Below are 25,492 nucleotides of genomic sequence, written 5' to 3'. Positions count from 1 at the left end.
AAAATCCTTGCCGTAATTAGAGTATATCAATGGGTGTGCTACAGTGTGTGATTGCTTAATCATTGACTGCACTGAGCCAGAACTGAGAATATTTGGCTAAGCATTGATGTTTGAAATCACTGAAAAGCTACTTCAGCTATTGAAAATCACAACAGTGATTTGAAAACACAATAGAACAAAAGCTCTGACCATCGTTATGGACACAACAGTGAGGTTGGTGTGGACTCTGGAGTACCCGCCTGACTTACACAAAATGCTAGAACTTTATTTATATTGCTGGACAGACCCATCCACTCCGGAGTCCAGGATTTCATCCCTCATGTGCAAGGTGCACCTAGTTCAGCTTCTGCTAGAGCTGCAATTTGGTTAACATTTCCTTTAACCATTTTCCTTCATTGCAGCTATGAAAAATGGTCTGGAAAGTCTGCACTTGGAAGGCAGTGCAAGCTGCAGATACAAAACACTAACCGCAGTGGGCGAGCAGAACTGATCAACTAAGGAGCTTTTTCTTTAATTATGGGCCACCTGCCCTCTCAAGAAAGAGAACTTGAATGACACTTCCAGCTGCTCCAGCCCAATAACATTCTTGATGCCAGCATACCTGCCAAGATTTGAGATAGAAATAGGGATGCTTCAAAGCTCCAGTGCTCCAAACACATGTGCTTATCTTTATGTGCATGAATTATCTCACTGAACTCCATGGGATTGCTCACAGGGGACATAGTTAAGCACCTGCTCTAGTCTTTGCAGGATCGCAGTTCAACTTTGTTATAGATTCATAGCTTATAAAGCCAGAATGTGTCATCTTGTCTGACCTCTGCATAACACAAGCCATAGGACTTCCCTGAATTAATTCCTGTTTGAACTAGAGCATATCCTTTAGAAAAGCGTCCCATCTTCATTTAAACATTTCCAGTGATGGACATCCACCATAACCACTGGTTAAATTATTCCAATGGTTAATTACCCTTCCCATTAAAAATCTGTCTTATTTCCAGTCTGAATTAGTCTAGCTTATTCTTCCAGTCACGGGATCTTGTTATACCTTTGTCTGCTACACTTAAGAGATCTCTATTATCAAATTTCTGTTCTCCATATAGGTACTTACAGGCCGAGGTCGAGAGGGCGGGCGGAGCTCAAGCCCCAGTGCGGCCCCCCTCCACACCATAGGCACACCCCTCAGCCTGTGTGCCCCAGGCAGCCTCATCAGTGTCTGCTGAGTGGTAAGGGCCAGCTGGAGGGGGTTGGAGGGAGGTGGGCCCCCTATCTTTCCTTCCCCCCCATCATTGCCCACCCACCCAAAAGTCAGGGCCCACCCAGTTTTCCTGTCCTAGCTATGGCACTTCTATGACCCCCAAGGCTTTTTCAGTGTAACTGCTTCCCAGAATAGAGTCCACCATTCTGTAAATATGGCCTGCATTTTGTGTTCCCATATGTAAAAGCTGGTCAACAACACCACTGGTCTGGCACAATGTATCTTTCTACAATAAGAGTAAAGCTTTCTCTGAGGGTAGTCTAAGACTGTGGAGTGAACTTCCCCAAGAACTAAGGACTAAGGCTGTCAAACGATTAAAAAAAATAATTGCGATTAATCGCATTTTTAATCACACTGTTAAACAATAATAGAATACCATTTATTTAAATATTTTTAGATGTTTTCTACATTTTCAAATATATTGATTTCAATTATAACACAGAATACAAAGTGTACAGTGCTCACTTTATAGTATTTTTATTACAAATATTTGCACTGTAAAAAGATAAAAGAAATAGTATTTTTCAATTCACCTCATACAAGTACTGAAGTGCAATCTCTTTATCGTGAAAGTGCAATTTACAAAAGTAGAATTTTTTTTCATAACTGCACTCAAAACCAAAACAATGTAAAACTTTAGCGCCTACAAGTCTCCTCAGTCCTACTTCTTGTTCAGCCAATCGCTCAGACAAACTAGTTTGTTTTCATTTACAGGAGATAATGCTGCCCGCTTCTTATTTACAATAAGCTATTTACAATTGACCTGAAAGTGAGAACAGGCATTCACATGGCACTTTGGTAGCCGGCACTGCAAGGTATTTACGTGCCAGATATTCTAAACATTTGTATGCCCCTTCATGCTTCGGCCACAATTCCAGAAGACATACTTCCAGGTTGATAATGGTTTCTGCTCGATAACTATCCAAAACAGTGCCGACTGATGCACATTCATTTTCATCATCTGAGTCAGATGCCACCAATAGAAGGTTGATTTTCTTTTTTGGTGGTTTGGGTTCTGCAGGTTCTGCATCAGAGTGTTGCTCTTTTAAGACTTCTGACAGCGTGTTCTGCACCTTGTCCCTTTCAGATTTTGGAAGGCACTTCAAATTCATAAACTTTGGGTCGAGTGCTGTAGCTATCTTTAGAAATCTCACATTGGTACCTTCTTTGCATTTTTTCAAATCTGCAGTGAAAGGGTTCTTAAATCAAACATGTGCTGGGTGGTCATCCGAGACTGCCATAACACAAAATATATGGCAGAATGTGAGTAAAACCACAGAGCAGGAGACATACAATTCTTCCCCAAAGAGTTCAGTCACAAATTTAATTAACACTTTTTTTTTTTAACGAGCATCATCAACATGGAAGCATGTCCCCTGGAATGGTGGCCAAAGCATGAAGGGGCATATAAATGTTTAACACATCTGGCACATAAATAGCTTGCAACACTGGCTACAAAAGTGCCATGCAAATGCCTGTTCTATCCTTCAGGTGACATTGTAAATAAGAACCGGGCAGCATTATCTCCTGTAAATGTAAACAAACTTGTCTGTCTTAGCGATTGGCTGAACAAGAAGTAGGACTGAGCAGACTTGTAGGCTCTAAAGTTTTACATTGTTTTGTTTTTGAGTGCAGTTATGTAACAAAAAAATCTAAATTTGTAAGTTGCACTTTCACGATAAAGAGATTGCACTACAGTACTTGTATGAGGAGTACTTGTATGAGATGAATTGAAAAAGAACGATTTCTTTTATCTTTTTTACAGTGCAAATATTTATAATACAAATAATAATATCAAGTGAGCACTGTACATTTTGTATTCTGTGTTGTAACTGAAATGAATATATTTGAAAATGTAGAAAAACAACCAAAAATATTTATAATACATTTCAATTGGTATTCTATTACACTGGTCTACAATTTTTGAGAAGTCGTCTGCTTCAGAGATAAAATGTGCTATTTATTATGTATTTTGATGTGCTGAATTCAAATATGACAATTAAAACAACTGATTGGCTACTGTTTCTAAGATATTTAAGTTTTTACATTTTATGTCTATGTATATTGTGTAGATAGTAGAGTTTTAATCATAAATTGTAAACCTAGGTCTTTTCACGTGTTTATGGTTGCTTTACATGATAATATTTCACCTGTCCTGTTTATGTAACACTTTAAAAATCAGCAAAAGGGTTATATAAATAAAATTTATTATGAAACAAAAGGCAAAAACTATTATGTACATAGTTTAGTCCTACTCAGTGTCTACTCGGCGCTTCTTGGCTTGTCTCTTGTATTCATTAAATGGAGCATCGCTTGTCACTGTCCAGCAATAGTCTGCAAGCATTGATGGGCTCCATTTGCCCTGATAGCGTTTCTCCATTGTTGCAATGTCCTGGTGAAATTGCTCGCCGTGCTCGTCGTTCACTGCTCCGCAGTTCGGTGGAAAAAAATCTAGATGAGAGTGCAAAAAATGTATCTTTAGTGACATGTTGCAACCAAGGCTTTTGTATGCTTTGAGGGGGTTTTCCACCAACAACCTGTAGCTGTCTGCCTTGTTGTTTCCGAGAAAATTTATTGCCACTAACTGGAAGGCTTTCCATGCCATGCAGTGCATGGTCAAATGCATCATCTCGAAGAAGTTCATGAATTTGAGGACCAACAAAGACACCTTCCTTTATCTTAGCTTCACTTAATCTTGGAAATTTTCCACGGAGGTACTTGAAAGCTGCTTGTGTTTTGTCAATGGCCTTGACAAAGTTCTTCATCATATATATATATATATAAAAATGGAGATATCCCATCTCCTAGAACTGGAAGGGACCTGGAAAGGTCATCGAGTCCAGCCCCCTGCCTTCACTAGCAGGACCAAGTACTGATTTTGCCCCAGATCCCTCAAGTGGCCCCCTCAAAGATTGAACTCACAACTCTGGGTTTAGCAGGCCAATGTTCAAACCACTGAGCTATCCCTCCCCTATCCCATCCAGACCCAGCTTGATGTGTAAGGGTGGTAACAAAATCTTCCTTGATTCAACAAGTGGTGGATGCTGAACACTTTTCCTCCCAGGCTCCAATGACTGTCGGAGTGGCCAATCTTTCTTGATGTAGTGGGAATCTCTTGCATGACTATCCCATTAGTAGAGAAAACAGCAGTACTTTGTGTAGCCAGTCTGGAGACCAAGCAAGAGAGCAACAACCTTCAAATCACCACAAAGCTGCCACTGATGTTGGTCATAGTTTATGCACATCAAAAGTTGTTTCATGTTGTCATAGGTTTCCTTCATATGGACTGCATGACCAACTGGAATTGATGGCAAAACATTGCCATTATGCAGTAAAACAGCTTTAAGACTCGTCTTCGATGAATCAATGAACAGTCTCCACTCATCTGAATCGTGAACGATGTTGAGGGCTGCCATCACACCATCGATGTTGTTGCAGGCTATAAGATCACCTTCCATGAAGAAAAATGGGACAAGATCCTTTTGACGGTCACGGAACATGGAAACCCTAACATCACCTGCCAGGAGATTCCACTGCTGTAGTCTGGAGCCCAACAGCTCTGCCTTACTCTTGGGTAGTTCCAAATCCCTGACAAGGTCATTCAGTTCACCTTGTGTTATGAGGTATGGTTCAGAGGAGGAGGATGGGAGAAAATGTGGGTCCTATGACATTGATGGTTCAGGACTAGAAGTTTCATCCTCTTCCTCTTCCTCGTCTGACTCAAGTGAGAATGATTCTGGTGCATCAGGAACCGGCAGTCCTTCTCCGTGGGGTACTGGGCGTATAGCTGATGGAATGTTTGGATAATGCACAGTCCACTTTTTCTTCTTTGACACACCTTTCCCAACTGGAGGCACGATGCAAAAGTAACAATTGCTGGGATGATCTGTTGGCTCTCTCCAAAATAAAGGTGATAGGCTTTCTTAACCATAGTGGTTATACTGCGCTTTTGTGATGCAAAAGTCACTTCACCACAAACATAGCAGAAGTTATCTGCACTGTTCACACAAGTACGAGGCATCTCTGCTCACTTTGGCTAAACAGAAATGTGTCCCTTTGCAAAATCAAACACTGACAAATAAGAGAGCACGACACTGTATGATTTCTAGAGCTGATATAGGGCAATTTGTTCAGCAGAGTGATGTAAGCTTTGTTATGATTGCATCATCCATGACTTCTGGGAGTAACATGATGCAATTCATATCATGTATGATGCAATACCAGCTTCAGATTGCATCATTCATTGTTTTGCCTAAAAAGCAAGTACTGTCCAAACCCAGTTATAGATTTATTCATAGATCCAGTCAAAGATGTATTTTAGTCATTTCTGGTTTAAATTGAGATCCCTTCCCTTTATAACTCACTTATCCTCCGCCATTCCCAAGTCAAGGGTCGTATATACTGACCCAATAGCATATCTTGAAAACTAGAGCCAATCAACAATTTTAAGCATCATTTTCATTCTCAGTGACCCAGAATTAGTAAAGTTTGACTACATTTATTTCAGAAGCATTTTGGCTGTAGAGCAGTGTTATTAATGGTGTGATTAAAATTGCGATTAATCGTGATTAATTTTTTTAATCAAGTTAATTTGTTTTGAGTTAATTGCTTGAGTTAACTGTGATTAATTGACAGCCCTACGAAGGACTATCAGAAACCTCCCTACTTTCTGCTCCAAGTGGAAGGCATATTGCTTTGACCTTGCCTTCTTTAACAAAAAAAGACTCTCCATTGCACATACTTCCCCCACTGAGGAAAGGATGAGAGAACAAACAACACATGAGAGATGTGTAGTCATATTCCTTCATGTACTACTGGAAGGTGCTCAGATACTACAGTGATGAACATGATATAAGAATGTATATAGAGTAGAATGACATTTGACCGTATTAAAATGCATAGTGTTTGCTTGCAACCCAACTTTTCCAAAGATCCAGGTCGCTCTGTATCAGTGACTTGTGCTCTTCATTAGTTACCACTCTCCCAATCTTTGTGTCATCTGCAGACTTCATCAGTGATTTTATGTTTTCTTCCAGATCACTGATAAAAATGTTTAATAGCACAGGGCCCAGAACTGACCCCTGCATAAGCCACACTGGAAACACTCCTACTTGATGAGGGTTCCCCATTTACACCACTGAAATCAATGGTAGTTTTGCCATAGACTTCAATGGGACTTTACAGGTTTGGACTGTAAGAGAGTAAATAAGCTCTTTTCTAGCAGTGTGTGGACGTTGTGCTAAATGACTGAGCACACCCTGGGGGGAGAAGAGAGCAGGGCCTCTGGAAAATATTTAGTTACCTCAAACATCCAACCTTTTGAAATTTACAAGCACAATTTAAAATTTAGAGGTCGAAAAAAAGATGTATGCACACATTTGTGTGGGCTCATATGAACCCTCATAGGTGGTTCTGGATGGGGTGGACAAAGGGCATAGGAAACTAGTATATTTTACTATGTACTACGCATCAGCACAAGCAAAATATACATGCAGAAAAAGTACAGTTGGAAGGTTTGATTCAACAACTCCAGGATTGATGATGCAGCAGTTTAGCAACATTTTTACTGGCTTAATCTTATTCCAGAAATAGACAGCACAGTTTCCTGGAAGTCTTAAAAAGGCTACACGTATAACACTTGCACACAAGAAATTGAACTCTTCTTCCCTTGTTCCCACCAGCATAGTTTTCAGTTCCTCCTTAGTCCCTTCCGAGCGCATGATCCCATAGTGCTAGACGCAAGGAGTTCCCTTTGACAGGAAGTCCTCTTCTCCAATTGTCCTATAACACCACTGTAAAGATTAATGCTCGCTCATAACAAGAAGAAAACAAGGGAAAAACAAAAAGTATTTCTTATGTTTTTCACATTAGGTTAACTCCCGATTGATGCATGACTGTCTCATATCTAAGGAAGACTTAGGGGAAATCAAGCAGTTCACATCCACCTATCCCAAAATTCTCTATTACAATATAACTGAATTGTAACATATTTAAAGTCCATTATATGTCTAATACAAACCATTCTTTTTATTTGGTATTTACGTAACAACACAGATGCAAAGGGCCTTAGCATCAACACATGGATCCTGGCTTGTGGCGCTCACAATCTAATCTAGACTGGAACAATATAAAGGATGAGGCATGAATATGGAGATAGGAGAGAGCTATAGAAGATCACATACTGAATACAAATCAAAGACAGAGTTGAAGCAGAAGGGGGAAAAATGGTGCATGGAAAGACTGCTCCAAATGTAAGGGACAGTGTGAAGCAAAACACTAAAGTGGGAGAAATGGAAATAAATGTGTCTCTTCTTTTACTGGCATAACCATTTGTTGTCTTGTGGAGGTTTATTTAAACAAAAATTCACCTCCCAGACAATATAGGAACTGTAGTTAGATTAGGGAAAATATACTAAGTCTAGACTAACATACTATAAGAGAGTAGCTATCAATGGTTCACAGTAAAACTGGAAGGGTGTCTTGAGTGGGGTCCTGCAGGGATTGGTCCTAGGTCCAGTTCTAATCAATGTCTTAACAAATTATTTGGATAATGGCATAGAGAGTACACTTAAAGTTTGCAGATGATACCAAGCTAAAAGGGGTTTTAAGATCTTTGAGGGATAGGATTAGAATTCAAAATGATCTTGACAAACTGGAGAAATGTCTGATATAAATAGGATGAAATTGATTACAGACACATGCAAAGTACTATACTTAGGAAGGACTAACCAACTGTGCAAATACAAAATGGCCTTTGAATATGTGCTAATTACTTATGCTAAAATATCTTTTTGATCTTGTATTTAGCTGTGACACTCTCAGAACCTTTCCCAGACCTGAAGAAAAGCTCTGTGTAGCTCAAAAGCTTGTCTCGTTCTCCAGCAGAAGTTGATCCCAGATATTACCTCACCCACCTTGTCTGTCTAGGAAAAAGTACTACAGAAAAGTATTTGAGGATTATAGTGGATCGCAAACTAACTATGAGTTAACACTGTAATACTGTTGCAAAAAAAGTGAACTTCATTCTGGGATGTACTGGCAGCCGTGTTGTAAGCAAGACACGAGAAGTAATTCTTCCGCTCTACTCAGCACTGATAAGATGTCAGCTGGAGAATTGTGACCAGTTCTGGGCACCACACTTTGGGAAAGATGTGGACAAATTGGAGCAAGTCCAGAAGAGAGCAACAAAAATTATTAGAGCTCTAGGAAACATGACCTATGAGGGAAGATTGGAAAAAAAATGGGTTTGTTTAGTCTGGAAGAGAAGACTTAGAGGAGGAGGAAACAAGATAACAGTCTGCAAGTATGTAAATGATTGTTATTAAGAGGAGAGTGATACGTTGTCCTTATCCATTGAGGACAGGACAAGAAGCAATGGGCTTAAATTGAAGCAAGGCGGATTTCGGTTAGCCATTAGAAAAAAACTCCCTAAATGTCAGGGTAATTAAGCAGTGGAAGAAATTACCTAGGGAGGTTGTGGAATCTCCAGTCACTGGTGGTTTTGAAGAACAGGTTAGACAAACACCTGTCGGGGATGGGCTAGATAATACTTAGTCCTGCTTCAGTGCAAGGGACTGGACTAGATGACCTAACAAGGTCCCTTCCAGTCCTACATTATTGTTATATTATTATTAATATGGTATGCACAGTTTCCAAGCCAAATGTCCCATATTCAACATTTCTACTAAAATGGATTTTCACATTTTTACATACAGTTATGTCTAATGCTAGTATATCTTTTTTGAGATGAGGCGACCACATCTGTACGCAGTATTCAAGATGTGGGCGTACCATGGATTTATATAAGGGCAATAAGATATTCTCAGTCTTATTCTCTATCCATTTTTTAATGATTCCTAACATCCTGTTTGCTTTTTTGACTGCCGGTGCACACTGCGTGGACGTCTTCAGAGAACTAGCCACGATGACTCCAAGATCTTTTTCCTGACTAGTTGTAGCTAAATTAGACCCCATCATATAGTATGTATAGTTGGCATTATTATTTCCAATGTGCATTACTTTATATTTATCCACATTACATTTCATTTGCCATTTTGTTGCCCAATCACTTAGTTTTGTGAGATCTTTTTGAAGTTCTTCACAATTTGCTTTGGTCTTAACTATCTTGAGCAGTTTAGTATCGTCTGCAAACTTTGCCACCTCACTGTTTACCCCTTTCTCCAGATCATATATGAATAAGTTGAATAGGATTGATCCTAGGACAGACCCTTGGGGAACACCACTAGTTACCCCTCTCCATGTTTACACAGTCCGCCGCAGTGAGCCTCCCAGCCTGGCTCAGCAGACTCGGGCTAATGGGGAGATAGCTGTGTTGACAGAGCTTTGAAGTTGTGACTCAGGCTGGGGCTGGGGGTCAAGCTCTGAAGCCCTCCCTAGGCTTCAGAGCCTGAGCTCCAGCCCAAGCCTCAACTTCAAAACGCTGCCTACACAGCTATTTTCAGAGTGCTAGTGTGAGGTCCGCTAGCCCAAGTCTGTCAACCCACAGTGTAAACATACCCACAGATACCTTTATCTGTGGATGGTAAAAGAATTGCATCTGTAGATTAGGGTTCAATTTCCATTGTAGCCAACACAATCCAATTTTTATTTATATGCTGGTATGTAGGATAAATAATGTTACAGTCAAAGTCTAGTTGCAAATGGTTGAGAGAGTCATTCCATCACAGCTAGGTTCTCAGGCTTGCAATCTCAACTGCTTCCATTATTTTACTCCTTTGTTGATCACAGAAGATTCTGCAAGACTGAATGGCAACAAGATCTTCACCCTCTTGACATTCTACAGTGTTGTGAGTCTTGTATAAATAAAAGAGAGAACTTTGCTGGAAAGACCATTGAAGCCCTTAGAAATGAACTTGAAAAACGTCCTACACTCTTTTTTTTCCCTGTGCAGAAAGATGTCAACCTTCAGCAAGTAAAAAGATGTAAAAAATGCTGCAGCGTGAAGACGCATGTTGATAAAGAAGCAAAAATAGAGGTGTCTGGTTTCTTTCTAAGGAATATGGAGTTTTGTTGAAATTGTCTTGAACAACATTTCCTTGAACTAGGGAAGTTGGGGGCCTTTTTAAAATAAATGCACCTGACTCACTTTGGTGGGCACTGACTCAAAGAAGTTCCACTGAGTTCAGGTCAGGGAAACCACTGCCCAGTGTTAGAAGCAGCTTCACAACCTGGCTTTTAGTGTTTGGATTGTGCACAGCACTGGCTAAAGGCAAAGCCCTCATGAGGCTATACCAATCACTCTAGGACACTTGGCAGGTTCAGTAGTGTAGCATCATTGAGTAGGGACACAAATCCCATTCCATCCCCTTCAATCCTGATAGAACTATTGGCTGGAATTTCCACAAGTAGGAAAAATGTAGTGTCTGGCACGGAGTGATACTGTACATACATCACCACGGAAACACAGCCAGCTATGGAATAGGGCACAGGTCCACAGCATTCTGCACAACAATATAGAAGAGCAATCTTGGCTAAGGACTGTGGGGAGAACCCCATGCCTTACAAAAAGGATCATGTACAAGGGTTTGCCGGGGCTCGACCCTCTCCGGGGCTGGGGGGAGCCACACAGGCTCACTACACACCGTTGAGCTTGGGGGATTCGTCCAGCCATGGGGTCTCCCTCGGCAGCCCTTGCTGTAACCGAAAGAAACATGGTAAGCCCGGCCCTGCTCAGGGCGGGGCAACAAATGCTGAGTCAGGAGCTCAGGTCCTTAGTCAGGGCTGAGCAATACCAATAGGCCTGGGAGACGGGGAGACTGCCACCCACGAGTTGGGTGGCAGGGGGGACGCAGGCCCTCCCACTCCACTGCATCCCTGCCCGAGACCCTAGCAGCGGCAGAAGACCCGCTGCTGTCAGTGGGAATCCAGGCCGCAACACACTGACATAGGCTCTGGCAGTGCTGCAGCCAGACTGGGGTTGGCTGCCCCCGGGCTGCTTCCACACTCCTCCTCGGGGCCTACCTGGGTCCTGGTGTTGGCCTCTGGGGGATCCAGGGCCATGGGTTCTTCGGGACAGGGGTTGATCGCTGGCCCGGCAACTCCTCCGGGTAACGAGCATAGGGCAGGTCCGGTAACTCCTCCGGATAGTGGGTGCAGGGCAGGCCCGACAGCTCCTCCGGATAGCGGGCGCAGGGCAGGCCCAGCAAGGGGGTTTCCCAGTCACGGGCTGGGCTAGAGACGTCTGGTCTCTCCGGCGGTTGGGGCCTGACTGAGCACTGAGGGTGAGCCTTTATACTTCTGGGTCGCCGCCTGACCCTCTGAAGGGAGGGCTCAGAGCTCCGTAGCTCCGCCCACTCCAGCCTCCAGATGGGCTCTTCCCCCTCTGGGGCGGCGGGGAGCCACACCGCCTCACTACAGATCACAAGAGCTTTAATATCCACACAGGACACATCCAAATACTGGAAACATTGAGGACATTTATGTGTTTGAAACTGAACTATTTGAGAGCTATTTGAGATATAGAGAGATATATCGTTAACCTGTAGACTTTGTTTTGTTTTTAAATGTCATATTTTAAAAAAAAATATGTACTCCTGCTCCCTTTAAAGTCAATGGGAGTTTTGCCATTTTAATGAGAGTAGGATCTGGCCATACTTTTTTAAAACAAATTCTTTTTACAAAATGGAAACCACTCCCTGAAAAAGACATCTTTAAATTCAGCATTTCCAAGGGGCACCATTAAAACTGAACAATGTGAGCTCAAGTATTCTCTAAGCATGCTAGAAACAGACTATTAAGAGGAAAAATGAACTAATTGGCTTACATCTCTCCTAAAAATAAACTAACAAGTAAAAACCCTGAAAGAAGACTACTTGGAAACACTAATATCAAAGGAAGAGCCTGCTGATAATCTGAGATTCTTTTTCAATGATTTATTGCAGATTTTATAATACAATGTATAAAAAAAATACAGTGATCGGAGGCCTTATATTACTGTGAGAGATAAGAAAATCTTTTAATTAGACAAAAGAGGAATTTTGATGATTCACACCTTTCTTTATTTCTTCAAACCCTCCAGCTTCCCTCCACAAATGCACCAGAGGTTTTGCATGACTACCTCCCTTAAACTAAACAGTACTAATATCATTTTCCCACAGTGCTCAGAGCAAACTAAGGGTGAAAGAGTAACCCTTTCGTGTCAGTTAAAGAAAACCCCCCTCATTATTTTCAAATAAGTGAAGAGGAGCCTGGTTATTTATTAGTGTATTCACATATTTTATGCATGCCTTAACTAGGAGACATTTGATAGCCCCTGGAACTCTCCCTTAGCTGCTGTCTCAAATAATCATTTAATGGAAGGGTCATATTTGTTCTGTCTGCACTGCCAAGGTAGGGTTTTGAAGACACAGAGTAGCAGGAAGAATGAGGTTGTACTGGAAAAACTACATCTCCCAGAGACCAGGCCAGCAGGGTTCCCACCTGACCCAAGCATAACACTCTGCTTGAATCTGCTGTGGAGATTCACTTCAACTAAGCCTTCAGCTTCACTGCCAGCCACCCTTAAGGACATTCCCAGATTCACTTGGTAGACCTGATAATATTTTAAGATTGTAAAATGTAATGGAGATATGCCGCCTTCTAGGGGTTTTTCTAATCTATAGGGATCAACTGGCCCACACACTTAAAGCTAAATCAGACTCCCCAATCTTTAAGATGTGGTACTGGAGGGTGTGGGACACGGGATTATGGATAAACAGACAGACAGTAAACAAGAAGGCACCATTACATTTGACTCTGTTTCATTTTCCAAGGTATGAAAACAAAGACTTGAGGAGGAACCCTTTAAGGCCAGAAAAGAATAAATGTGTCACTGTTAGACTCTGACTGTGCTCTCAGATGACATCATCCCTTGGTCCCTAACAGTCTGGCCTCTCCCCCTGTGAGCCTTGGTTTTTATCAATCAGATATGTTTTTGTTTCCATTGTAAACTGGGGATAGCAATGCTTAGCCATGTTTATAAAGCATTCTGAGATCTACAGATGCTAAATTTTGTTGTTAATCCTGATTTATCTTACTAACTATATTTTAGCTCTGTGTTCTCAAAAATAAATAAATGGACTGTACACCTTCAATTATAACAAATAAATTATTCAGAAATAATGGGAGAAAATTACAGTTTGAGCTTTGCCATTCATTCACAAGGTTCCAATCCTGGTGCAAAGATTCAGGTATAATATGGTCTGTATTCCTTATTAGAGTCCCTTGGTGGGCGTAAGGAACTGGTGAAACAAAGGAGGGACCCAGGCTTTGGCTTCAGCCCCACACAGTGGGGCTTGGGCATATTAGTATTTGTACATAATATTTCATTTTTTATTGTTGTACCTATATTATCCTTTTCTTTTTTATATTATATGTGTGTGTGTGTGTTTAACTATATAACTATCAATTTAATACCGCTTTTAAGCCACTGGATATGCAGAAAAACAGTTGTTGTGGCACACATGGGCAATGGAGTTTTTATAGCATGTTGGGGCAGAGGGCTCAGAAAGAAAAATGTTGAGAACCCTTGTCCTATGTGACCTGACAAACCTTGCAAGTGACAGCCTTGTTATAAATATCCAAGAATCATGAGGTTGTCACTTTCCCACTGTCACAGCTAATTAACTTCTCAGAATAACGATGGGAACTATTTTATGTCACCATCCCAAACTTGAAGCTACGTTGAATGTGGGTACCTGCCTTGCCTCAATTAGCTGAGAAAAACCTTCCCTTCATTATCCACGTATAATGATCTGCCCAAAGTTGGCAGGGCATGTGCTAGGTATTCACAATACAATATGGCTAAAAACAGCAGTTAGATTGGCAACTCTATTTCCCATCGCTTATACAGAGATTTATATGCATAGAAAAGAGATAGGAGAGTTCACAAACCTCTGAACCTAGCAAATCAAATGCACTCCTCCAAGAAATGTGATATAAGCAAATGTCATTCCAGTCTTGAAAATCTAGATGCGAAACCCACAATCAAGAATAAATAATTAATAAAAGGCAGCAAGAACAAGTGGATTTCATTCAGTAAATTGCCCATAGGGATTATATTTTTTAAAAAAATCTAAAAATGATCATGTAATCCAAGTGCAAAATGCCATTAAGGGGTTTGACTCCTAGACAACAGTTCCTTCTGTTGCATATTGTTTTTTGAGCTACAGGTTTGATATGCTTTCAGAAATATTTTACCCCGTTTTCCCTAGAAGTCCTATTTCTCACTGCCCTGTACACTCAAACATCACAGTTACAGGTCATGATGTGAGATCTTGACATACAGAATGGAGGTTTTCCAACAACATGAAGCCAATTCCTATATCTGGGACTCCAAAAAGCTGTAAATTGGCTGTTTATGTAGTGGCAATCATTTTCTGTTAATTATCTGTCATGTGAACATCCTAGTCCTGTTCCAAGAGCCTACAATGGATCAAGGTACGAAAAACGTTTATTTCTTTCCACATTAATATGTGACAACAAAATTTAAAGATGTTTTCCAGCTGAGTTACCCCAAAAAAGCCCTAAAGGACATCAAACTAATTCAGTATCCTCAAATAAGAACTCCACAATAGCAACAGTGTCTATCTCATTCTGTCCCTTCACATCTGCTAGAAAACAAGGACAGTACAGTAGTCAGAAAAAGTATGAGGGGCAACAGAGAGGTCATGTCATTTGTGAAATCCTTTTGAAGACACTTTCACAGAGTCACACGACCACAAGCACATCAAGGTTGCTTTCCAGGAAATACAGGCTCAAATGCCACTGTGGAGAAGTCATTCTTTGTTATGGGGACACACAGGTTAACTATCCCACTATAAAATCCTAATGAAGAAAAGGAACTTGTAGTTTTACCAGGAGGTAGCTAGGTGAAGTCAAACATGGGCGGAGGTGTCGTGTTAACCTTGTTTAGCTACCTTACAATAAAAACTATGGTGCTTTATCTCCACTGGGATTTTACAGCAGGATGGCTAACACATGTTAAGTTATCCCACTGTAAAAATACACTTTTTTTTTTTCTTTTTTTTGGACAATGAAGATAAAGCCACACACACAAATCTTCAGGGCCTTGTGTTTTTCTGCTACTCATTAACCCTTTGGTGATAAGGGTCATGAAATGCATTCTTCACAAGTGATGCACAGAAGAGAAACAGAGTTAAAAGGTGGAAGTTAAAATGAATCAAGAATAGGAAGTGGTACAGATGGTATCCTGGAGACAGATTTCAGTTCTCCAGTACTTTTAATGTTATTAATTGCAAAAATAGGGATGGAAGAACTGATGCAGATAAAATAAACAATAAGCTGAAGTACTCCCAATTGGTTATTAATCCCCAAAACCTCATTAAAATATAGCATTTCTGCAGTGGTGATATGCCCTATACCGTATTACTGAAGCTTAGAATTAGCTGTCTTTATAGAGCTGGCATTTATGGGTGGGATATTTTTTTCTGGGGGAAGGGAGCTGCACCAGATTTTCCTTAAATGGAGTCTTGAAAATTAAAGTCATGCCGATGATAGAATCTGGTGCATTTTATTAGTGGTTTGCCCTAAAACACCACATATGTCCATAGGCAATCCACACTGTGATCATGTCCAGCATATTCTTCTCCCCTCGTGAAACAATGATGGAAGAGTTCTTCCGAGGAGACACCAACTGTTTGTGTTAATAGATCATTCATAAAGAATTTAAATAGACTTGGGGAGCACAGTACTTGGCCTAGGAGATTTGAGAGAATAGAGTTGGGAGACAGAGTATCTGACCTAATGGATTAGAGCCGAGTTGGTGTCGTATACAGATGCAGTTTAAATGTAGGCACAGTCGAGGAAAACATAGTGCTCCCTGTTCATAAAGCTTCCTCTCCCTCCTCCCAACACACACATATACAGGGCTTAAAATTTAGAGCAGTGCAAAACCTTCAGTATGAAACCTGAACCACAGGGAACTTACCTGTTTCCAGGCTTCATCACAAACCTGAAGCTGAAGCCAAGACTGTTTTCAAGCCCTTTAACATAACCTTAAGGGGTCTGTGACTTTACACTTTGGAAATGAGCTGAGTTGTGCTATTGATTTTGGGGGTCCACTCAAACCTGAACCTCAGTGAATTCAGGGTGTATGAATGCAGGCAAATACAAACAGAGGAAAAGGGAAATGAACGAATTCTTGAAAATCAAAACTATTCAAATGTATTATCTCATTCAAAGCAGGAAGTCTAAATGGCAGATGGTCTCATGGCTGAAGCACAGGGCTAGGAGTCATGAGACATGAATTATATTTCTGGCTCTGCCACAAACTTCTTGTGAGAGACGGGGTGAGTCATTTACAGCCAACATTTCAGAGGTGACCACTGATTTTGTGTGCCTAACACAGGACCTGATCTTCAGAGGAGCTGTGGACCTGCAGCTCACTTTACTTCAGCTGGAGATGTGAGTGCAGAGCAGTTCTGCAAATCAGGCTTTCATTGTCTCAGGCAGGACACACAATATTAAAAACACACACACACAATCAATGGAAATTCTGGAAACTGTTGGCCAATAGTATAAGAGTCTCAGTTTTCCCATCTGCAAAATAGGAATAATACGTACCTACCTTGCAGGGGTATTGAGAGATTTAAATTATTGATCTTTGTAAAACATTTTCTGACCACAGAGCTAAGGTCCTTTAGACATAGAAAGCATAGGTGGTGCAGGTAGGAACGCCTATAGTTAAGGTTACTCAACACCTCTCATTATAAGATCCTATTTTCAGTTGCTTACAGCTTTGTCAAACTTTAACCATTTGGCTAAAGTTTTCCATGTGGGATGTCTGCCTCAGGCTGATATATATATATGAATTTCAGCCAAGACAGTTCAGTTATTTCTCAGAACAAGTTTAGGGGAAAATATATTGTTTTGTCCATGTTAAAAAAATTCTTACAGCCATTTCTTTGAGAACTTTGAAACAGGGAATGAAAATTTGGCAGAGGCGGGTGTCACTCTGGCATTAGGGGTGTGCCTTTTGCCATCCACTTGAAAATTCACCCAGATGTAACCATGTTATGACCTCTGAAAATCACAGATCACACATGCTCTGTAGAGACTTGCTTGAGTTTGGAAGCTAAATTCTACAATGATTTTATCTGTACTGAGCATCTTCCAGCCAAAGCTGCAGGGACTGAACAGGACTTTTCCTATAATTGCTCCTCCTAGCAGCCAGAAGCCACTGTGGCACTGAGAGTAGGGAAACTCTCAGTGTGCTCTGAATGCCCCTCACCCCCAATAGGGGTCAGGCAGGCAGAAAGGAGGAAACGGCCTGACTAAAATGCGGAAGAGTAAGCAGCCATGGCTGCGGGATTGTGAGGAGACTAGAACAAGTAGCCAAGAAAGGGTGGGGAGGACTAGAACATAGAACCATGGTGTGTGTGTAGCTGGGAGGAGAGTATGGGAAGTCAAGGGAGGCATGCAGCTACTGGGATTAGGACAAAGAGAAGGACTGGGAAAAGGACAAGCTGCAGAAGTATTAGGGGTCAGGATTGGAAAGGAGCCTCTAGTAGTCCCCAGGTGTGTCATTTCCTTCCAGTGGATGACCCACACAGAGGATGACAACTTACTATTGCTATCAGGTACTCTGTTAGCTGGAGTGGCAGAGGTCTGTTCAGTAGATCTAAAGGTTTTAACCCTGCTAATGAACCATGTGGGGATAAATATAGTTCCACATGATGCAATTTCTGTTTTTTCAGCTTGTTTTTTTTTTTTAAACTAGAAAATTGCTATATTAAAAGAACATTATACTTGCGAAGTCAAGCGCTTAAACATTAGGAAATGCCAAAATTAAGGTTTCCTCTGCAACCTTTGTTTGACCCTCTTGTGCTTATGCATTATAATAGTCTTTATCTTTTACATATCTGATTGTTACATGCTCACATACTAAATTTATGCTGGCAAACGAGATGTTATTGTTATCCTACTGTATATATTTTCCTAAGGCTTTTATACAGAACCTGTGAAACACAGTTGTGGAAAAGTGCCATGTGAAAATGATTTTCCCATTTGGAAACTTCACAGTTCAACCCCCTCTCCCACAGAAAATTCACACAATCCTTTACATTTTTTCAAAAGGGACCCAGGCAAGAACAAAAAATGTGTGATCTTTTGCAGACCCACCGAAATGATGTTCCATCTCCTTTACAGCTGGTGATAATTTTGTAACAGAGCTCTCTGCAAGACAGCCAGAAATCATGAGATACATAAATGGGAGATCAATATAGTCTGTCTTTCCACATTCTGTCTTGTAGTATGGCTTAGATAGTCTAAGTATTTGCTGCCCTCATGTGGCCTCCCTTTTTCCTGTTGCCATCAATATTCATAATGCTGCTTAGTCATTTTAAAAGAAGAAACATCAATGTTTTTAGGGACAAAATGGGAAGCTTGGAACCCTAGAATTCAATTTCCATTCAGGAAACACATTTTTTTAAATTAAATACTAAATTCTTTGGTAACCCTAACTTTGGACATTCTCCAAATTTGCTTCACTGCACTATAGAAAAGAAGAATGCTCACTCTCTCACATAGACCCACATAATTATGTGGACTCCGAAAAATGAATAGTGCTGATTTATTCTTTTGTGGCTTTGAGTTTTGAGTGATTCAGACCAAACTAAGCAAGAGGGCCTGAGAATTAGCTCCTGCTCAAACAGTCCATTTTTAATGGTGATGGGGAGGGAATAGCTGCTCTCAGACATTTTTAGGTGCCACATGGTCAAAGGAGATCACGTTAAGTCACTGGTGATAAGTAAAAAATGCCAAGGAGGATAGAGTGTCCTGTTACTTCAAAGATGTGTATAGCTGTATTTGCTGATTTAGGAGGTGATCCAGTTCCCATTGACTTTAATGGGAACTGGGTCAGACCCTAACTGAGCTGACAATTAGCATGAAGAGCTGTAATTCTAAGTTGAACATAATTGAAAACCTACTAAAATGTCTATCTAAACATTAACCCCGTATAACTCATCAATCCTCTGCAGTAATTAAAACTAAGACCTTAACTACAGCTTTTGTTCTACTACAGCTCTTGTTCTGAACACACAACAATACCTGCTGTCTACAGATCACTTAAGAGTTCTGTCCATTACAGTTTGTTTGATTTAGCCTATGTAATCAATGTACCTTACAATGAAGAACATGGAAACTGCCATACTGTGAACCCTAGAATTGTTACATTATTTGTATTATGGTAATACTTAGAGGCCTTGGTAGGTATCTTTTGTGGGGGGCACTGTACAAATATGAAATAAAAAGACAGAGCCCCAAGGAGCCTATAGTCTTGGTTATGATGATATGCAACACATAGACAAAACCAAACAAATGTAGGGACGGGAGCAGGACAAAATAACAGTGAGAAGAACAAGCTTTGTACAGATCTCATCCTTTTTTAAGAAGAATCATTCCTATATATCCTTCCATGTATCAATGTTAAATAATAGTCTTAGATCTCACTATGGATCTGTTTCTATGTCTCTCCAGTATACATATCAGAATTTATAAACCTACCATAGGAGACAAATATGATTTACTATAAATAAGCCATATTGCAATATTGATCATTTTGCTCAGTCCTCAGAATATTCTAATTATATTGATTTAAATGTCCTATTCATCTCGACTGCAAAATATTATCGTGTTATCTCAGCTGTTAAGGTTTACATAAATATCTCAATTTTTTTCTGCATAAGTATTTTCCAAAGATTTCCAACCAATTATGATTGTTTCTCAAGCAAAATATCTCCACCTTTGTTATAACAGGACATATTTTTTTGTAAATGTGAAGTGCAACAGCCATGTGCCATTTGAGAACCAATGGTTGAGAGTGAAAAAAAAAACATATTCAATAGAGAGGTCGAACTATACTAATTTCCTGAGCTTAAAGCATGACAGATTCCATCTATGGATGGCTTTTGTAAATAAGTCTTCCACATTTGCATTGTGTATTGCTAGTGCTAACGGAGTAAACTACACCACAGTACAGCATAATCTGACAAAACAAATTCATTAGTTAGAGGGAGGGAGTGGTTGCAAATGTTTTTGTTCTGTTTTAGTTGCTTGTAGTTTTAACAGAGATGCTTTAGAAACCATACACTCAGTGAAAGAAAGATAGGTACTGAAGGGTGGCCAGTCAATACAAACACACAGAAATGCTAACAGAAAGGTAACCAAAAAAAAAAAAATAATCTCAGTAACTCCAACGACGATCAAATTCCCATTTTATTTCTTGTACATACATATATTTTTGACTATTTTTTATTCAAACCTGGATCTACATGGAATTATTTGCTAGTATTTGGCCACCATCACTCTAATCACTAAACACTTGTGAAGACTCAGATGATGGAAAATGAAACAAGTTTTTTAAATGGCAGGGAGTAAATACTTTCTTGAATAAACTAATGAGGGTACAAGCCACTGCAGATTGTACCAATGGGTTTCTGTAATGGAGGCATTTCTTCTGCAGCTGCTAGCTTTGGTCCCATATGGATTGGCTCTTCAAGTCCTTATTCGCCATTCCAGTTTGGCTTGAAGCATTTCCTCAGAAATGTCTCAGCTAATCAGATCCTTTTGTATGACATCCATTAATTTGGTTTTGGATCTTTCAACCCTTCTCTGGCCCTCCATTCTAAGTCTACCACCTGTTTCCTACATATTCTTCCTATCTTCCTTTCACATTTCCAAACCCTCTAAGCCAACTTTAAGTGAAACAATGTTAAATGAATCCAATTTTCCCATAAGATTTAATGTAAATGCGGAGGGTTAGGTTCCAGGGAAATTTTTTTGAGGCAGACAAAAGGCATTATATACTGTACAGTACTGTACTGTGGTTGGGAAGTGTCCCTGGCTTACCCCACACAGGCACAGCCCACTGCAGGCAAGGACGCTAGGAAGCACCTTGTGCAGCAGCAGCGGCAGCTTCCCCCTAGAAGAACAGGAATCAACTTTGCTGGGGGATGCTCCAGGCGCACCTCTGTCCATCCCCGCTAATTACCAACTTGTAGATCTTTGCCTATTGAATTGAAAAGTTTCTCTTATCGCAGATCACTCCAATCACTTCTCTCCCTTTAGCCCAGGCCTTTCCTGTTCTGTTTATAAGTTTGTTGTTGAGTTCACCTGTACTATTGAACCTAGGTTCTTGAACTTCTGTACCTTTGGTAGTGGCTGGCCACCCAGATTTACAATCTCATTGTCTGCTTGTGCAAGGATCATAGACTCTGCATATGAGGTTCTCTGTTTTATTTCTGCTGAATTTCATGCCATTTATTTCAAATACACACCTCAGCTCTCTAAATCTTCTTCCATTTCCTCTTTGCTCTCCCCCCATGAGCACTATATCATCTGCAAAAAGAATGTACCAGGGTGCCACTCTCTGGATTTTCTATAAGTGCATGGAAGGAAGTCCATCTGACATGGAGATAACAGTCCTCTAGAAATTGGACTGAGATCCTCAATCACTTGCATGGTCAGATTTGACCTGGAAGTGAAAGGTCCTATATCCAATTGTCAACGAAAGCCTTCTTCTTGACTAGCTCCTGGTGCTAGCCAAACTGGCCATCTATCAGTCCATAAGGAGAAGCCAGATGAAGGTGTTCTATGACTGGGGGGCCTTTTTCCCTGAGCAGTCATGCATCCAGATAGTTTGGCTGATTCCCTGGATAATCTTCTCAGCACAGTGAATGTTGTCTGGGGTTCTCTACTTGGTGTCCCATTCTGGTTCTCTTGTTTTATACCTATAACTTCACTCCTGTTCCTTTCTCATTTTTTCCTCCCCTGTAATTAGTTGAGTCCTGTAATTAGAAAAGTCCTTATTTTGGCCTCTGACTTCTTCTGAGGTGGGAGAGGACTATTGTTGTTCTTCTTTTACCCAGGAATCTAGTAGCCTAAGCCTTCTGGTCCCCCTAATTCCACTTGTTATATTGACTATAGCAACCTGCATGGAACTTGAAGGTAGGTACACAGGTTGCAAGAGTTTGAAGAAGGTACCAGGAAGCCAGTCTTTTTTTTTTTTTAAAGATATATATATATATATAAATAATATTAGGGTTGGTAGGGTCCTCAGGAGGTCATCTAGTCCAACCCCCTGACAGATTTTTACCCTAGGTCCCTAAATGGCTCCTTCAAGGATTGAACTCACAATCCTGGGTTTAGCAGGCCAATGCTCATCTACTGAGCTATCCCTCCCCCCCATAACACATGGAGTCTTCTCATATTATTACCCAGCACACAAAGCATGAAACAGTGACTATAAATGTAATCATTGACATTTTCCATATTTCAATAAGAATTTTGAATATTTAATGTAACTGACTGCAGTTGTCATGGTGGCTTGTGCTGTGAGCTATTACTAGATATTTGTTGCAGAAGAGACAGGAGTTTACGTGCTTGGCAGTAGTAAGTACTTTTGTGTTTTGCTGGAGACTGGGTCTGGGGTTCCTGATGTAGCCTCTGATGCTTCTGCTAGAGATTTTAAATATGTTGTCTCCTTAGCTAAGGATGCATTGTCTGTACTACTTTGGAGATTGGTTTTGTAACACATTAATTCTGAACAGTGAAACCAATACTATGTATTGCTCATTCTGTGCTTGAGTTACATTGTACAAGATTGGAAGCTTATTATGAACATTTAGTTCTATTTTGTAGTTGAAATCTTCATTTAGCTGTTTAGCCATATGTATTTGTTTGAGTATGGACCATAGAACGATCCCCTGGGTAGGGCACTGGACCAGGACTAAGGGGACCTGGGTTCTCTGCCTTGCTCTGCCACTGACCTACTGTGTAACTCTGGGCAAGTTGCTTCACCTCTCTGTACCTCTGTTTCCCCACTCACCCTTTGCCAGTCTTGTCTATTTGGGGCTGCAAGCTCCTTGGGGCAGTGATGGACTCTTACAATGGGATGCTGATCTCAGCCGAGGCTTTTAGATTCTACTGTAGTATAAAAATAATGATAATTCATTTATGCACTTAAGAATGAATGAATGAATGAATGAATGCACTGTTACATCTAGAGGCCTTATGCTAAAGCACAAACACAAAATGTAGACAGTTCTCTTTACCAGAGAAAGATTATAATTCTAAAATAGACAAAGAATTGGTTGAACAATATCTGTGAGAATATGATAGTCAATATTACTGTAAATTATAATGACTAGATATGCAGCTATGACAAAAAGGGAGATATCCCAGAACAATAGCCTATTTAGCCTTAGTGTTCCACATCTAGATTAGGCGTCAACCATTCTTCAGTAAATTTTCTCTACAGAACCCACTTTAATTAGGCATCTCCATTCCCCCAATACTATATTCTTTACCTTCTATTATTCTTTACTCCTCTGTCTTTCTGATCTTTACTACCATTTGAAGATATGAAAGGTGATAAATCATACCATTCATTCTTCTGATGTTTCCAAAAGTCAGAGGAGCCCCTTGTTGTTTTAGTCTCCAACTAACATTGAAAATGTCTGTACAACTGTGTTTACATGGCTACAGTAATTGTGGCAACAATTAAATGGTCTAGTTAATTTGCTGATTCCAATGGAATCATACAGGCCTACTTAAGATATGCACACTAAAACCAAATCATTATAATTACAGTGAAAGCCAAAGGAATTTTTAATTATTAAGTCAGTACTGCAAAGTGTTGGTGGGATTGTAAAAACATTACAGACAATTTCCATGAGAACTTTAATTATACAAATTGCCCCATCCCTTTTATTTTTGGCTAGAGCAATTGTAATATATCATTGCCAATGACTCTATTTTATTGGCTATTTAAGCTTTTCAGACAGTATAGTTTTCAGTCTCTCCCTTCTACTCCACAAATGCAGATTGGCTGGATTATAGTATTACAGTAAGTGACAGAATTTACTTTTAACTGCAGTTTTTGCATTAGCGGTTTTGATTTTTTAGTGTTAGTCCCCTCCATTCCCCTCATTTCCACCCTGGTTCAAAACTTCTTACCTGTTTCTGCAGGAACATTGGAATTATTGGATTCCTTACAAGCAGCTGTGAAAAGGTACTCAAGCACATTTATGGCTACGTCCTCACTACGGGGGGCGGGAGGGTCGATTTAAGATACGCAAATTCAGCTATGCGAATAGCGTAGTTGAATTCGACGTATCAGAGCCGACTTACCCCGCTGTGAGGACGGCGGCAAATCGATCTCTGCGGCTCCCCCGTCGACGGCACTTACTCCTACCTCTGCTGGTGGAGTACAAGTGTCGATTCGGGGATCGAATGTCGCATCCTGACGAGAAGCGATAATTCGATCCCCGAGAGATCGATTTCTACCCACCGATTCAGGCGGGTAGTGTAGATGTAGCCTAATACAGCTATTGCAAAACTGAAAACCACCCTGGAAACAAACAAGTAGGTTCTATGAGATTATCTGCTATATTGAATAGTTCTTTTAGGGTAGGAAACAGATTTAAACATCAGTGGAACTACTTACTCATAGACTCATAGACTTTAAGGTCAGAAGGGACCATTATGATCATCTGGTCTGACCCCCTGCATGCTGCAGGCCACAAAACCGTCCCTACCCTTCCCTTGACTCTGCTGATGAAGTCCCCAAATCCTGTGTTTTAGTGACTTCAATTGGCAGAGAACCCTCCTGCTAGCGATCCCTGCCCCATGCTGCGGAGGAAGGCGAAAAACCTCCAGGGCCTCAGCCAATCTACCCTGGAGGAAAATTCCTTCCCGACCCCAAATATGGCGATCAGTAAGACCCCGAGCATGTAGGCAAGAGTCTCCAGCCTGACTCCTGTTAGCCATTATACTATTTACCTGCCATTGCTTGGTATTCCTCGGCTAATATGTTTTTCCATTAAACCATTCCCTCCATAAACTTATCTAACTTAATCTTAAAACCAGACAGGTCCGTCGCCCCCACCGTTTCCCTTGGAAGGCTGTTTCAATATTTCACCCCTCTGACGGTCAGAAACCTTCATCTAATTTCAAGCCTAAACTTCCCCACGGCCAGTTTATATCCATTCGTTCTCGTGTCCACATTAGTACTAAGCTGGAATAATTCCTCTCCCTCCCTTGTATTTATCCCTCTGATATATTTAAAGAGAGCAATCATATCCCCCCTCAGCCTTTGCTTTGTCAGACTAAACAACCCGAGCTCCTCTAGTCTCCTTTCATACGACAGGTTTTCCATTCCTCTGATCATCCTAGTGGCCCTTTTCTGCACCCGTTCCAATTTGAGTTCATCTTTTT

At 40.6% G+C, this 25,492-nt stretch overlaps 1 protein-coding gene across 1 annotated transcript in view; it reads left to right on the top strand.

The window, feature by feature from the left end:
- The first annotated feature begins 12,960 nt into the window (after positions 1–12,960).
- Positions 12,961–25,492, top strand: part of DNMT3L (DNA methyltransferase 3 like) — an 86,388-nt gene continuing 73,856 nt past the window's right edge. Inside the window, exons 1-2 of the mRNA XM_054025304.1 lie at positions 12,961–13,026; positions 22,624–22,666. Coding sequence (XP_053881279.1) covers positions 12,961–13,026; positions 22,624–22,666 — 109 coding nt within the window. The remainder of the gene's footprint in view (positions 13,027–22,623; positions 22,667–25,492) is intronic.

This window comes from Malaclemys terrapin, chromosome 1 (genome assembly GCF_027887155.1).
Source record: "Malaclemys terrapin pileata isolate rMalTer1 chromosome 1, rMalTer1.hap1, whole genome shotgun sequence".
Taxonomy (NCBI): Eukaryota; Metazoa; Chordata; order Testudines; family Emydidae; genus Malaclemys; species Malaclemys terrapin.
The sequence above is the reverse complement of the archived record's forward strand: the minus strand, read 5'-3'. Positions and strand labels throughout refer to the sequence as shown.